Source organism: Pelobates fuscus, chromosome 2 (genome assembly GCF_036172605.1).
Source record: "Pelobates fuscus isolate aPelFus1 chromosome 2, aPelFus1.pri, whole genome shotgun sequence".
NCBI lineage: Eukaryota > Metazoa > Chordata > Amphibia > Anura > Pelobatidae > Pelobates > Pelobates fuscus.
The window spans coordinates 159,871,169-159,884,920 of NC_086318.1; the positions used below are offsets into that span (position 1 = coordinate 159,871,169).

At 36.6% G+C, this 13,752-nt stretch overlaps 1 protein-coding gene across 1 annotated transcript in view; it reads left to right on the forward strand.

Annotated features, from left to right (window-relative positions):
* DLGAP2 (DLG associated protein 2) overlaps positions 1-10,504 on the forward strand; it is a 331,780-nt gene extending 321,276 nt beyond the window's left edge. The window contains exon 12 of the mRNA XM_063442905.1: positions 8,774-10,504. Within this exon, the coding sequence (XP_063298975.1) occupies positions 8,774-8,992 (219 nt within the window). The 3' untranslated portion in view covers positions 8,993-10,504. The remainder of the gene's footprint in view (positions 1-8,773) is intronic.
* The last annotated feature ends 3,248 nt before the right edge of the window (positions 10,505-13,752 follow it).

Consider the following 13,752-nt stretch of genomic DNA (forward strand, 5'->3'; position numbering starts at 1 on the left):
ATATGCAGTGTAAGATATCTATGCAATATGTCCAGGATTCAATGCATGAGGGTGGGAGCCTGGAGTGGAGAGGCTCGGTGGGTATTACAGTATCGTCAAAAAATATATACACACCTATCTATATATTTACAAATTTACAAATTTACAATCAGGGTACGTAGGTAGCCTTAGTGGATAATAATAGCTAAAATGCTATCGTTGGTGTGCCTGTAGAGTATATCTAATACGGAATGTTAAATCCACAACACACCAGTGGAACCCAACGTACAGGAGATTAATGTAGAGCAATATCCAAATATCATAACACCCCAACATGCATAGAACTACTGTAGAGAAATGTTCATATTACATAGTAGGGAAAGGTCTTATAGAAAGATGCCCAGGCTGTATTTTTCATTTAGGCCCCTAGGGTGCACCGTGTCCAAAGTTCTAATCCAGTGCAATTCCCTTTGGAGCAGAATTTTCTTACGGTCTCCTCCTCTCATTGGTTGCGGGATATGGTCAATTGCAATGAATTTCATTGATGGTAGAGGGTGGCTCTTTTCCCAGAAGTGTTTCGCAACTGGTTGTTCCGAACCCTCGTCCCTGTATGCCACCCGTATACTTGATCGGTGGTTCCGCATTCTCTCCCTCAAGGGTAGGTCTGTTTTGCCCACATATGTCAATCCACAAGGGCAGACCAGTTTGTATACTACAAAGTCACTAGTGCATGTAAGTCTATGCCTAATAGTGAAAGTTTTCCCGGTGTGTGGGTGGGTGAAAGTCTTGCTTGGTAGCATATGGCTACATGTGACGCACCCCAGACACCTGTAGCAACCCAAATTCTGGTGGAGTGAGGGTTGATTGTAGCAATGGGTTGGGTCTGTCTTTACAAGTAGGTCTCTCAGGTTTTTTCCCCTCCGGTAGCACATCATAGGTCGTTGTTTAAATTGGCTTGGTAGTATTTTGTCGTTAATCATCATCCGCCAGTTGCTATTAACCGATTCTTTAATGTGGTCTGATATGGTTGTGTATGTCACCGGGAATATCAACCTCTCCTCCTTAGGTAGTTGTAAAGGCCGGTCTTCAAAGCATTTATTGAGTGCAAGTTGCAGAATGGATGGGCTATATCCACGGGCCAGGAATTTATCCCACATCGATAAATGCATAAATCGACTAATGCACACAGTTGAACTAAGTGGTATCCGCTTTAACTATTATTTATTTGGGGATGATACTTTGTTGTATTTGCATTAGTTACATTATGTACTAGATACCCCCATGAATATGAATATGTATTAATTGATCCGATATATCTCTTATAAATTTCTCCGGTTTAGCATCTGTGTATATATATGCTAGCTTTGTCTAGCCTCCCTTCTTCTAACTAGGTATTACTGTACAATACTGTCAGCCCGAGTGTATTCATCATATATCTGTCCGATGTATATCTTCCTCCTAAACTGAGTGTTGTGTTGCTGCCATGTCCATGCTGCCGATCGCACTTGCGGCTACTATCAGGAATGTAAACACGCCTCTAAGCGTCCCGGCTGGTTGCCATGACAACCTCCAACACGCAGAGGTTCACAGCAGCCCCAGCTGCTGAATACAATATGCAGAATCCGCTTTTGCCCGCGTTTTTTCGGCCGGCAGGACACTGGAGCAAACACAAACTCAGGTAAGATTCAGCTGTATCCTATGTACCTTGAATAATTATGTTTGCTATATATATTGACACATTTTGTATGCACTGTTATCCTGATGAAAGTCCTGTTGTAGGACTGAAACGTCGATCACCTTGGTTGTTGCAGAATAAAAGCTAAGTTTATTTTCACCTTATATGAAGTCCTTGGAGTGCTTTTCATACTACTACATATATATATATATATATATATATAAAATAAAAATATATATTTATATATATACAAAAATAAAGATAATTCAGGCACTCACCCTTAAGAGATTTGTAGTTATCTTGCCTTAGGTGCTACCAGCGTCAGATATATGGTTAAGGATGAAGTAGGAGCACTCAAAAGGACTTTTTTCGGTGATTTTAATGTGGTGAAAAAAAGTTTACAACAAAGTGTAACGCATCTATTCAATCGACGTTTCGACCCCTAAGGGTCTTTTTCAAGATCAAACAACTAGTGACAAAACGGCATTTAAATATACAATACAGATGAATAACTCACCAATCGCGTGCGTGTGATTAGCCGAACCCGGAAGTGTCCCAACGCCTCACGTGATGCTGGGCGTGCGTGGTGACGTGCACCGTGGTTGCTAAGCAGCGAAGCTATACCCGGAAGTGTCCGGTCTTCGCTCAAACTACTGGGCGTGTATAGTGACGTGCACCCAAGTTGCTAAGTGATGGAGTGTAAACTCCAAAGGCTAAGATACCTGTAACAACCCTCGTGAAAGAACTGCTATAAGCTAAATTTAAGGGATCTCAAAAAATGAGATCTAAGTGTGAGATATTTAAAAGTGAAGAAGTACTTACTTCGATACTTGTAACAACCCTCGTGAAAGAACTGCTATAAGCTAAATTTAAGGGATCTCAAAAAATGAGATCTAAGTGTGAGATATTTAAAAGTGAAGAAGTACTTACTTCGTATTCTATAAAAGAACATTTTTTCTTACAATTCATAATGTAAGAATGAGACAGCCGAGGGGTCAGTAGTGTTCCCACTGTGAAAAGTGTGAAAGTGTATAGTAACAGAGTGACATATACAGAAAAAGTTACAATCTACTCGGCAACTATGTCTCTAAAAACATAAAGGATCGATATTCTCTGGCAAAGCATCATGAAAAGATGAAAAAAATTATGAAAAAGAATTAATTCAATATCAACACTGTGACTGTAACAGTGTAACTTGTACTGGAATGTCCACTTGAATCCAAAAATATATCTATCAAGGATCAAGAATCATATTAAGTTAAGGCATAAAGAATATAAGAAGAATTATTCAAAGGAACATCGTGAAGGAGATATATTCATTAAGTCCTTTTGGAGTGACGGTGTCAAGGCGGTGTATCCAATAGGTTTCACGCTGCAATAGCATTTTGGACCTGTCTCCTCCTCTGGGGCTTAGTGGAACATGATCGATGGCTACGAACTTCAATGTAGGGAGTCTGTGATTAAATTGAAGGAAATGTTTGGCAACAGGCTTGTCTGATTTCTGGTCTCTGAATGCGGTAGTGATGTTTGATCTATGTCCGCGTATTCGTTCTCGGAGAGTAAGATCAGTTTTCCCCACGTATGAAAGGCCACAGGGACATGTAATTAGGTATATCACATGGTTGGTCATACAGGTAATATACTGGGTAATTGGAATTCGAACCCCACTGTGAGGGTGGGCGAACGTATTGCCTGTGTTCATGTGACTGCATGTGACACATCCGCTACAACGATGGCAGCCTTTCTTACTGGGTCCCGTAATTTTCCGATAGCAGAGAGTGGGGTCACTTCTGACCAACAGATCTTTCAGATTTTTGTTGCGTTTTAGACTAATGTTCGGTTTGTGAGAAAAAATTGGTGGTAGGTTTTTGTCTGAACCTAGGATTCCCCAATACTTATGTATAGCTTGTTGAATCTGTGGGGTACCGGTGTGAAGGGTTAGTGGTAGATACATTTTATTAATTGGCTGGGATTTCTGTGTAGTCTCCCTGGATATCTGTGTCATGTGTCCAATGGCTATGTCCTTTGCTTTCATAAGGACATCGTGACTGTAACCTCTGGCGAGAAATCTCTCAGTCATCTCCTGTAGTTGTTTGATTTGATTCACAGGATCGCTGTTATACCTCAGCACACGCATGTACTGAGATATGGGAAGAGATTCTTTCAATCTTTTTGGATGGTAGCTGTTGAATTGGAGTAATGTATTTCTCGCGGTTTCCTTGCGGTATAGGGTAAACCCCAATTTACCTTCTTCCTTATCCTTATAGATTGAAACATCTAAGAATTGGATTATATATGTATCAAAAGTCAATGTCAACTTCACAGGTAGATTTGACGAGTTAATGTCGTTGATCATTTGTTCCAGATTGCTTGTAGTGCCTGTCCATATTAGAAAAATATCATCCACAAAGCGATGATACAGAAATATCTGATCGTCGAATTTCTTAAGGATGTGTTCAGTTTCAAAGCACGACATGTAAGCGTTCGCATATGAAGGCGCCATGGCTGCACCCATTGACGTGCCCATCAATTGTAAGAAAAATTGATCTTCAAATTTAAAGTAATTGCACGTAAGTGCTATTTGTAATAGCTCCATCAAAAATTCAATGGGTGGGCCATCATATTTACGTGAATCCGAGAGAATCTGTCGTAATGCTTGGATGCCTTCTGCATGGGGTATTATGGTATATAAGTTCTTAACATCCAGTGTGACTAATAGATGTTGTGCTTGTACCGAAGTTACATTCTTAATATGGTTCAGGAAATCGTTGGTGTCACGTAAGCAAGTTGGAAGGTCCAGGACCGTTGATTTGATATGATAATCGATAAATTTGCCAATGGGCTCCAATAAACTATCACGAGCCGAGACGATGGGTCTTCCAGGTGGATTTGTCATGTCTTTATGGATTTTGGGTAATGTATACAACACGGGGTGTCTAGGATGTTCTACATGTAGAAATTTCGCTAAAGTCGTGTCAATGAAGCCCATCTGGATACCAGTGGAGATAGTGGCTTGAATGCGATTCTGAAATGTTTTCACGGGATTGTAGGTTAACCGTTGATATGTTGTGGTGTCAGAAAGCTGATTATATATCTCATCTTTGTATTTAGTATATGACATCACAACAATGGCTCCTCCTTTGTCCGCTGGACGGACAATGATGTTCGGGTCCGACGTGAGGTCCTTCAGAGCTGCTTTCTCTGATCTAGATAGATTCTGTCGGTGGTCCGTAGGGTTTTTTAACATTTTTTCTGATTCCTTTCTCACAGACTGCATGAATGTCTTAATTGACACATTGGAGGTTTTCAAATCTCCTTTGTACTGTGTTTTGAACGTTTTTTTAGTGGTGGTGGTTGTTGTCTCAGACATTGCAGAGTTGTCCTTCCACCTCTCATAGTTGGTCAAAGTGCGTTGGATTTTATACAATTCAATGTCCATCTGCAGTGGAGCCGGTTTAGATACTGGTACAAAAGTCAAACCTTTGGAGAGAACAGATAGGTGGTGTTCTGTCAGAATTTTTGGTGATAGGTTAAATACTAATTTCACCTCTTCCTCAGCGGTGGTTTGGCCTTTGTACCTCCGCTTCTGGTATCCCTTCTTTCCTCTCCTGGTGATGGAGTTCTTTTTCTTCCATGGAGCTGGGTTCTTGACGTGCCTGGGGATTCGTGTGGCCGAGTACCGGTCTCTAAAAAAGGATGTTTCTTTACCGAAGTGTTGTCTTCTTTATTTTCAGCATCAGATGCTGATTCACCCGAGCTAGTGTCTATGGTTTGGAATAGAGGTTTCTTGATACGATAACGGTATCTGGGAAAGGCTTCTCTGCTAGGTGTTTGATTCCCACTTAGCCATCCATACACTCTGTGGCTCCTTCACGATATCTCCTTCACGATGTTCCTTTGAATAATTCTTCTTATATTCTTTATGCCTTAACTTAATATGATTCTTGATCCTTGATAGATATATTTTTGGATTCAAGTGGACATTCCAGTACAAGTTACACTGTTACAGTCACAGTGTTGATATTGAATTAATTCTTTTTCATAATTTTTTTCATCTTTTCATGATGCTTTGCCAGAGAATATCGATCCTTTATGTTTTTAGAGACATAGTTGCCGAGTAGATTGTAACTTTTTCTGTATATGTCACTCTGTTACTATACACTTTCACACTTTTCACAGTGGGAACACTACTGACCCCTCGGCTGTCTCATTCTTACATTATGAATTGTAAGAAAAAATGTTCTTTTATAGAATACGAAGTAAGTACTTCTTCACTTTTAAATATCTCACACTTAGATCTCATTTTTTGAGATCCCTTAAATTTAGCTTATAGCAGTTCTTTCACGAGGGTTGTTACAAGTATCGAAGTAAGTACTTCTTCACTTTTAAATATCTCACACTTAGATCTCATTTTTTGAGATCCCTTAAATTTAGCTTATAGCAGTTCTTTCACGAGGGTTGTTACAGGTATCTTAGCCTTTGGAGTTTACACTCCATCACTTAGCAACTTGGGTGCACGTCACTATACACGCCCAGTAGTTTGAGCGAAGACCGGACACTTCCGGGTATAGCTTCGCTGCTTAGCAACCACGGTGCACGTCACCACGCACGCCCAGCATCACGTGAGGCGTTGGGACACTTCCGGGTTCGGCTAATTACACGCACGCGATTGGTGAGTTATTCATCTGTATTGTATATTTAAATGCCGTTTTGTCACTAGTTGTTTGATCTTGAAAAAGACCCTTAGGGGTCGAAACGTCGATTGAATAGATGCGTTACACTTTGTTGTAAACTTTTTTTCACCACATTAAAATCACCGAAAAAAGTCCTTTTGAGTGCTCCTACTTCATCCTTAACTATTTATATATATATATATATACAGTATATAATTACATAAATAATTACATAAATATACACGTAGGATTTAAATACATATATATGTAAATATATTTAAATTCTACGTGTATATTTATGTAATCTTTTAACATATTTAAGTCATTTTATTAATTATAATTTGAGGGACCAGCCTGACAACCCATGCAGCAAGTCCAGAGAATTTAATTTGCAAGGCCTATGTTTTTCCCTGTAACTTTCCAAAACACCATAAAACCTGGATATGGGTACTATTGTACTTGGGAGACTTCGCTGAACACAAATATCTGTGTTATAAAATAGTAAAACTTATCACGACGATGATATCACCAGTAAAAGTGCAGTTTTTGTGTAAAAAAATGCAAAAAACAATTATGAATGCTAAATTTGGCCAGCGTTTGTGACTAAGTGGCTACTAAAAAACACTGGACATATCCCATTTTGAATACCCTGGGTTGTCTTCTTTTTCAAATGGTATGCCATGGTGGGGTTAATTTTCATTTCTGGGTTGCCATACCGTCTCAAAGGCAACATAGTCAATCTGGCAAATTTCAATTTGCAAAAACAGAAATTGGCAAATCTTATATTTGACCCTGTAACTTTCCAAAACACCATGAAACCTGTACATGAGGGTACTGTTGTACTCGTGAGACATTACTGTACACAAAAATGAGTGTTTTGGAGCACTCATATGTACAATACTAATGATATCATCGGTGAAAGGGCAGTTTTTTTGTGACGAAGGGGCTACTAAAAAAGACTGGACATACCCCATTTTGAATACCATGGGTTGTCTACTTTTATAAATGGTATGCCATGATGGGGTTAATTTTCCTGGGCTACCATACGGTCTCAAAGGCAACATAGGCCCAGCAAACCAATCTGGCAAATTTCAATGCAAAAGGGGAATGCCCTATGTTTGACCCCTGTATGTTTCCAAATGGGGGTACTTTGGTACTCGTGAGACAATGCTGAATACAAATATGTGTATTTTATTGCAGTAAAACCTTACAGTATTATGACATTCACAGTTAAAATGTCATGCAGAACTTGAAAAATAACACATTTTCTTAATTTCTCATCCTTTTTTTAGATTTTATTCACATTCTTTTATGTTTCGTATATAAATATGTGGTATTAAATGATAGCCCTGTTTCCCCTGAACAAAATGGTATATAATAAGTGTGCACTTAATATAAAAGAGGTGAATTACGGTTGAATAACATATAGCGCAAATTCCAAGTTTTGTTTACGTTTTCTTTTGATCACAACTTGTACAATTGGCTCCGTCTTTAACCCCTTAAGGACTGAGGCATTTTTACAAGTTGTGATCAAAACAGAACGTAAACAAAACCTTGAATTTGCGCTATATATATGTCTGTTCAGGCGTAATTCACCTCTTTTATATTATGTGCACCCACACATATCATATATAATTTTGTTCAGGAGAAACAGGGCTGTCGTGTCACATCAAATATTTGTATATTAAACATAATTTAATATGAATAAAATTTATTTTTTTTAAATTGAGAAATTAAGAAATGTTGTTATTTTTTTTTTGTTTTACATGGCATTTTAACTGTGACTGTCACAATACTGGTAGCTGTTACTGCAATAAAGTACACATATTTGTATTCAGCGATGTCTCACGATTATAACAGTATGGCACTGTGTTTCTAGCACAGCTAAACCTAAAATTTGAAATCCGATTTGAGTTCCCAAAAATGTACATGTAAGTGAATAACCCTATATATCATGATACATATTTTGTATACATGACAAGCAGGTGGTTACAGAATAGTATTCTTCTACAATATACAAAAAAGAGAATATGCAAATTCTAATTTCTATAAAGCATTTGACTCTATTGTACGCATGGAAAAAATTCACTGCCTATCCAGAGTTCTTTCAAACTAGATTCTATTATTTGCAATTAAATTTTGCATGTCATTTTAATTAGTCTGAATAACCAACTTCCTTAATTAAAGCATTGTAAACCGGAAAATATGAATTACTGTTTTTCATTTACAATCTACAAAAAAAAAAAAAAAAAGATTGTTTTCCTATTTTTTAATTGTTTGAATATTTGTATTAGTAAAAGGAAAATATGCATACTCAGCAGGGGGTGTACGTATTTGCAATACGTATTTATCGTTTAAGTACAACCTCAATAATAATACAATTTATGCATCCATGTGTTAAGGTAATTAATATATTCAATCTTTGATGTGTTTTTTGATGTTTCAGGATGATAAGAAACCCCCACCTCCAATACCAAAGAAACCTTCCAGGGGGAAATTCCCCATCATGCGAGAAAAATCTCTTGACCTGCCTGACCGACAGAGACAGGAAGCCAGGAGGCGTCTGATGGCTGCAAAGAGAGCAGCATCATTTCGACAAAATTCAGCTAGTGAGCGCGCAGACAGCATTGAAATCTATATACCTGAAGCTCAAACCCGGCTATAATTAAACAGTTCTCAAACACAACATGCTTGTACGGTTTGTAGCACACCTGGTCTTTTAATCTCAACCTCCCTACTGAATCCACCCTCGTTATTGTGCTCTATGTGCCATAAGCGCAGTGGAATGCTTTCTTTTTCTTTTCTTTTTTAATTTCCTCAGAGTTTGCTAAACTCATTGCAAAAACAACTTATTTTGTAAACCATGCCTGACTTCAAATCAGCTACATGCATAGGGCTTGTTGAGACCTAACTTTTTCCAACATGTTCTCAGAGGACAACGTGAAAAACCTCTCAAGATGGAACCCAGCGTAAAATCTTGGTTATTTCTATTTTTATAAAAATAATGCGATCATTGGAAATAAGAATCTAAAACAAACATGAAAAAACTAAATGGGTACATCTCACCACTCACTAGAGGCATTAGTTATTCCAAGTAGAAGGTGCTACAAATTTGAAGTGCAGGAAAGGAAGAAAGTGTTGCTCTCTGACCTCCGTGTTCTTTAGTTTAAACTTAGCTGAAAAAGGTACCATGGCTTCTCCTCTCTAGCACTGCTGACTTGCATTAGGCAATCTCATCTCTACCCTCTCGATGTGGATCTCCAATCAGTAAATGTCCAAAGCATTTGGTTCCTCAAACCAAAAGCCAATATGTGGTTTGGCCATCAGTGGAATCCTATTGGCTGGACCACAACCCATTCTTTACCTTAGATGCTTGATCTCAATGCAAGATGACATGTAGAGGGGATATAGTCGATGGAGAAAAAGTGAATGCCTTAAAAAAGAAGATCTTTTGTTACCAGATATGTGGATTGAAAAGTATTCATCCTTCCGAGGACCGTTCATTTATGTTTACATTTTATTCTTTATTTATTTTTTAAGAGCCGATGATTTAAATGGTTTGCTATTTATGCTATCTACTCACACAGAAGCTATAGTTATTATGTTGACAGGGCATCCTTTAAAAAAAAATTATGAATGTTTGCTGTTTAAAATGCCGGTTGTGATGTGATAACCAATTTAAAAATAATGAATATAAGTGGTAACTATATCTCAGTTTAAATGTTTTTTTTAAAGGTAGAGTAATGGTGAAATGTGGTTTATGTTTGTATTTATTTCTTCAATTATTTTTGCTTAAACAGACTCTTTGCTTAGGCTTATATAGCACCCATCTATTATTTTAATGCACCATAAAAAACGGCGAGTTGAAGACACATGCACTTGAATAATGTAGAAAAAAAGTAGCATATTCGTAATAAATCTATAACTACCAATATGCAAAACCTCAAGAGGAACCATTTAACCTCAGAGTTAATATCTGCATTAAAATCCATGTGTTTTCTCTTGTGAACTATTTCCATAGCTAGTTAAAAGAAAGGGCTCATTTTACACCCCGGTTTTGCATCAGGGAAATACATCCCTGGAGTTATTTACCTCTTTTCAGCTACATGGCTGGCACTTCTCCTCCAAAGTCTGAAGGTAATTCATTGTAAAGGCCCCAGGTTACTAAAAATGTCCCCACATTTAGGGATTTAAAGATATGTCTGCCTAGTTTATCAAAGGGACAATATGGGCATCATTATAACTTAAGCTTAATGGAGTAGTTTTGGTGTATCGATCATGCTCCTGAAGTCTCACTGCTCAGTTTTCTGTCATTTAGGAGCTGAATCACTTTTTCTTTTTGCTTATGCAGCCCTAGCCACACCTCCCCTGACTGTGACTCGTACAGCCTGCATTAAAAAAATGGTTTCATTTTCAGTCAAATGCTAAATTATTTTAGAAGACTATCTCTTGCTCTGTAAATTTAACTTGAATCACACACAAGAGGCTCCTGTAGGCTCTAGTATCCAATTAACAGAGTAGGAGATACGAAATTCTAAATAAAAAAGAATGTGCAGTAAGGGAACTTAAAATTAACCTAAAATATCTAGATTTTTTTTTCAGGAAGTGTTTAGGAGGGCTGTGCAAATCACATACGGGGAGGTGTGACTAGGGCTGTAAGCTAAGTTATTTAACTACTAAATAGCAGAGAATTAAGCAGTCAGACTTCAAGGGAATAATCTAAACACCAAAACTGCTTCATTAAGCTAAAATTGTATTGGTATCTATAGCATCCCATTAAACAGGACATGTATCTAAATAAACAGATATTAAAACATTGTGCTTATTACTTATTAAATGCCAAAATCCTCAACAGAAATGATTAGTGGCTTCTTTAAATATTCAGGAACAAAAAACAATAGCAAAAGTGTGGCTCTTGCATGAGCTTTTGTCAAGCCTGACAAATGCCTGACAAAAGCTCATTTAAGAGCAGAAACATTACTATTGTATTTTTTTCCTGAATAAAAGACTGTCTATTTGAAGAAACCACTAGGTGTACCGGAATTTCTGTGAAATTGAACTTATATTTTGATGGCAGTAACACAATTAGACAATATTAAAGATGACATTTTGAAATCTTTTCCTCAGCCTTGTTAGAAATGACCATTTCATCCATTTGTATTCACCAAGTTACAAACACCATCATTGTACACGACACATGATAACCTGTGGGACACATGGAGGGCCACTTGAAGAATCTAAGGTATTCATTGAAGTGTAATCATTCTAACTTTCAAATAACCATTTTAGCTAGATTAAACTATCTTGGAATCCAGCACAAGTTTGTAATTGATCCTGTACTTCTGTAAATAGGTGTATTTAAACTAAATTGTGTTATATTACCAAGTACTTCCATTACATTGCAATTAATAGATGCGGTATGGTTTTACAACTACTTGTTGCAAAGAGCTGATAATTCAATAGAAATGCTAATGCTCAAGATATTCAAGATCACATTTGATTAGGGCTATAGTTAGTCAACAGGTAGGCAAAAAAAGTTGTTGATGCTAAGTACTTCCATGATAAGCAATTTCATTTGGTACGGGAATAAATTGTTTCTCTTCCTCTCCCTCTCCTTCTCTCTCCTGAGAGGTATTTCCTTAAAATATTCCCCACTCCTTATTGCATACTGCAGTAATCATTCCCTTGTTGCGAGTCTGTACACAAAGACTTTACCATTCTTTCACTACAAATGCCAAAGTAAAAGGCTAGGTACATGAAAGGATTATGCAGAAGGAAGGCCACTCATTCTTCCTAATAAATCATCCTTTAACTTTTTGCATACAATTAAGCTGTATGTTTTGGGTGTTGAGGTAGCAGACTTGTAGGTATCAATGAATTAAGAATCCCACCTATAAAATCTTGGCAAAACCCCAATAATTTTAAAAATATCCCCAGGTCCTTCTTTGATGTTATAGGATAGGCATTATTTACAAATTGTTTAATTGTAATTTTTTTTTAATTTGCAACTACCTGAACGATTTTCATAAAAAACAATATGTGAAATAGCAAAATGATACCCCTTTGCATCAGTTCAACTTTCACAGGTAAATAAGGTCCTAGAGATAGTCCAAGTAAATATTTACCTGTGCAATTGTTGCTCAATATTGAGCACTAAGTCTTACAGCTGATCCAAGTAGAAACTTGTTTTTTAGAAGGAATATAATGTAATTGATACATTAATCTAGATAAATTTGCCAACAAAGCTTGAATATCTGAAACTGTAATTTTGGCCCAGTGAGTGAGTGGATTATGTATATATCCTCTTATACCTTAATTCCAACTATTTAATTACATCTTAATTTTAGGATTAAGGTTAATGTAGAAATGACGTTAACATAATTTAACAGTGTTAGTATCATCATTTCCATTATTGTAATTCTAATCCTAACTAATTATAAATATTTAAATATGTTTACCCTTAACCTAGCCTCAACTCTCACTAACGACATATTTTGGCTTCCTAACGCTATCTGTAATTCAAAAAGTAATAAATAGATTACAACCTTAATCTATCCTGACTCTAAGATTAACTTTAATATTTTACCATCATTTATGATCCCAAGCACCTTATAATTACTAACACAATCTCTACTTCACTAACACAATTTTTATACTCTTAAACTTGGCATCATTATCCCTCTAACCCTTATCACTAGGAAAAGAGTAATAGACATCAAAGAAATAGCAGCGCCAAAAAGTACACTATTAATTTTGAAACCTTAACATTGCAAAGATAGATAGCAATGATCTTAGATGTCAAGAGCATATGTCTGCCTATAGTTAATGAAAATAATCAGCTTTTTGTAACATACTGTTGGAGACATGTTATCTTATCATAAACCTTTTTTATGACATTTTTTGCATTGCCATCCTGTATTGCTGATTGGAAATAAGATATTACCCACTTGTGAAATCTATCAAATCAAACCAGAAAGATCTAAGCTGAAACGAGTGGTCTTTCGATTTACAATATAATTATGCTGAGTAAAGGTTTTATTTAAAATATATATATATATTATATAATGCATATTTTAGAGCCAAGACTTCCAGGGAGACTTTGACTGATATACTAAGTGAAATTTGAGAAAAGTAGGATGTCACTTCCATTAAATCCCCCACAGGTATTCTATAAAGTCTTATTTTCAATCTAATGATTGGGATCAGGAGAATGTCAAAATGTTCAAAGTAAAATCATTTCAACTTTATATGGCTTAGTGTGTATACAGGGAGTGCAGAATTATTAGGCAAGTTGTATTTTTGAGGATTAATTTTATTATTGAACAACAACCATGTTCTCAATGAACCCAAAAAACTCATTAATATCAAAGCTGAATATTTTTGGAAGTAGTTTTTAGTTTGTTTTAGTTATAGCTATTTTAGGGG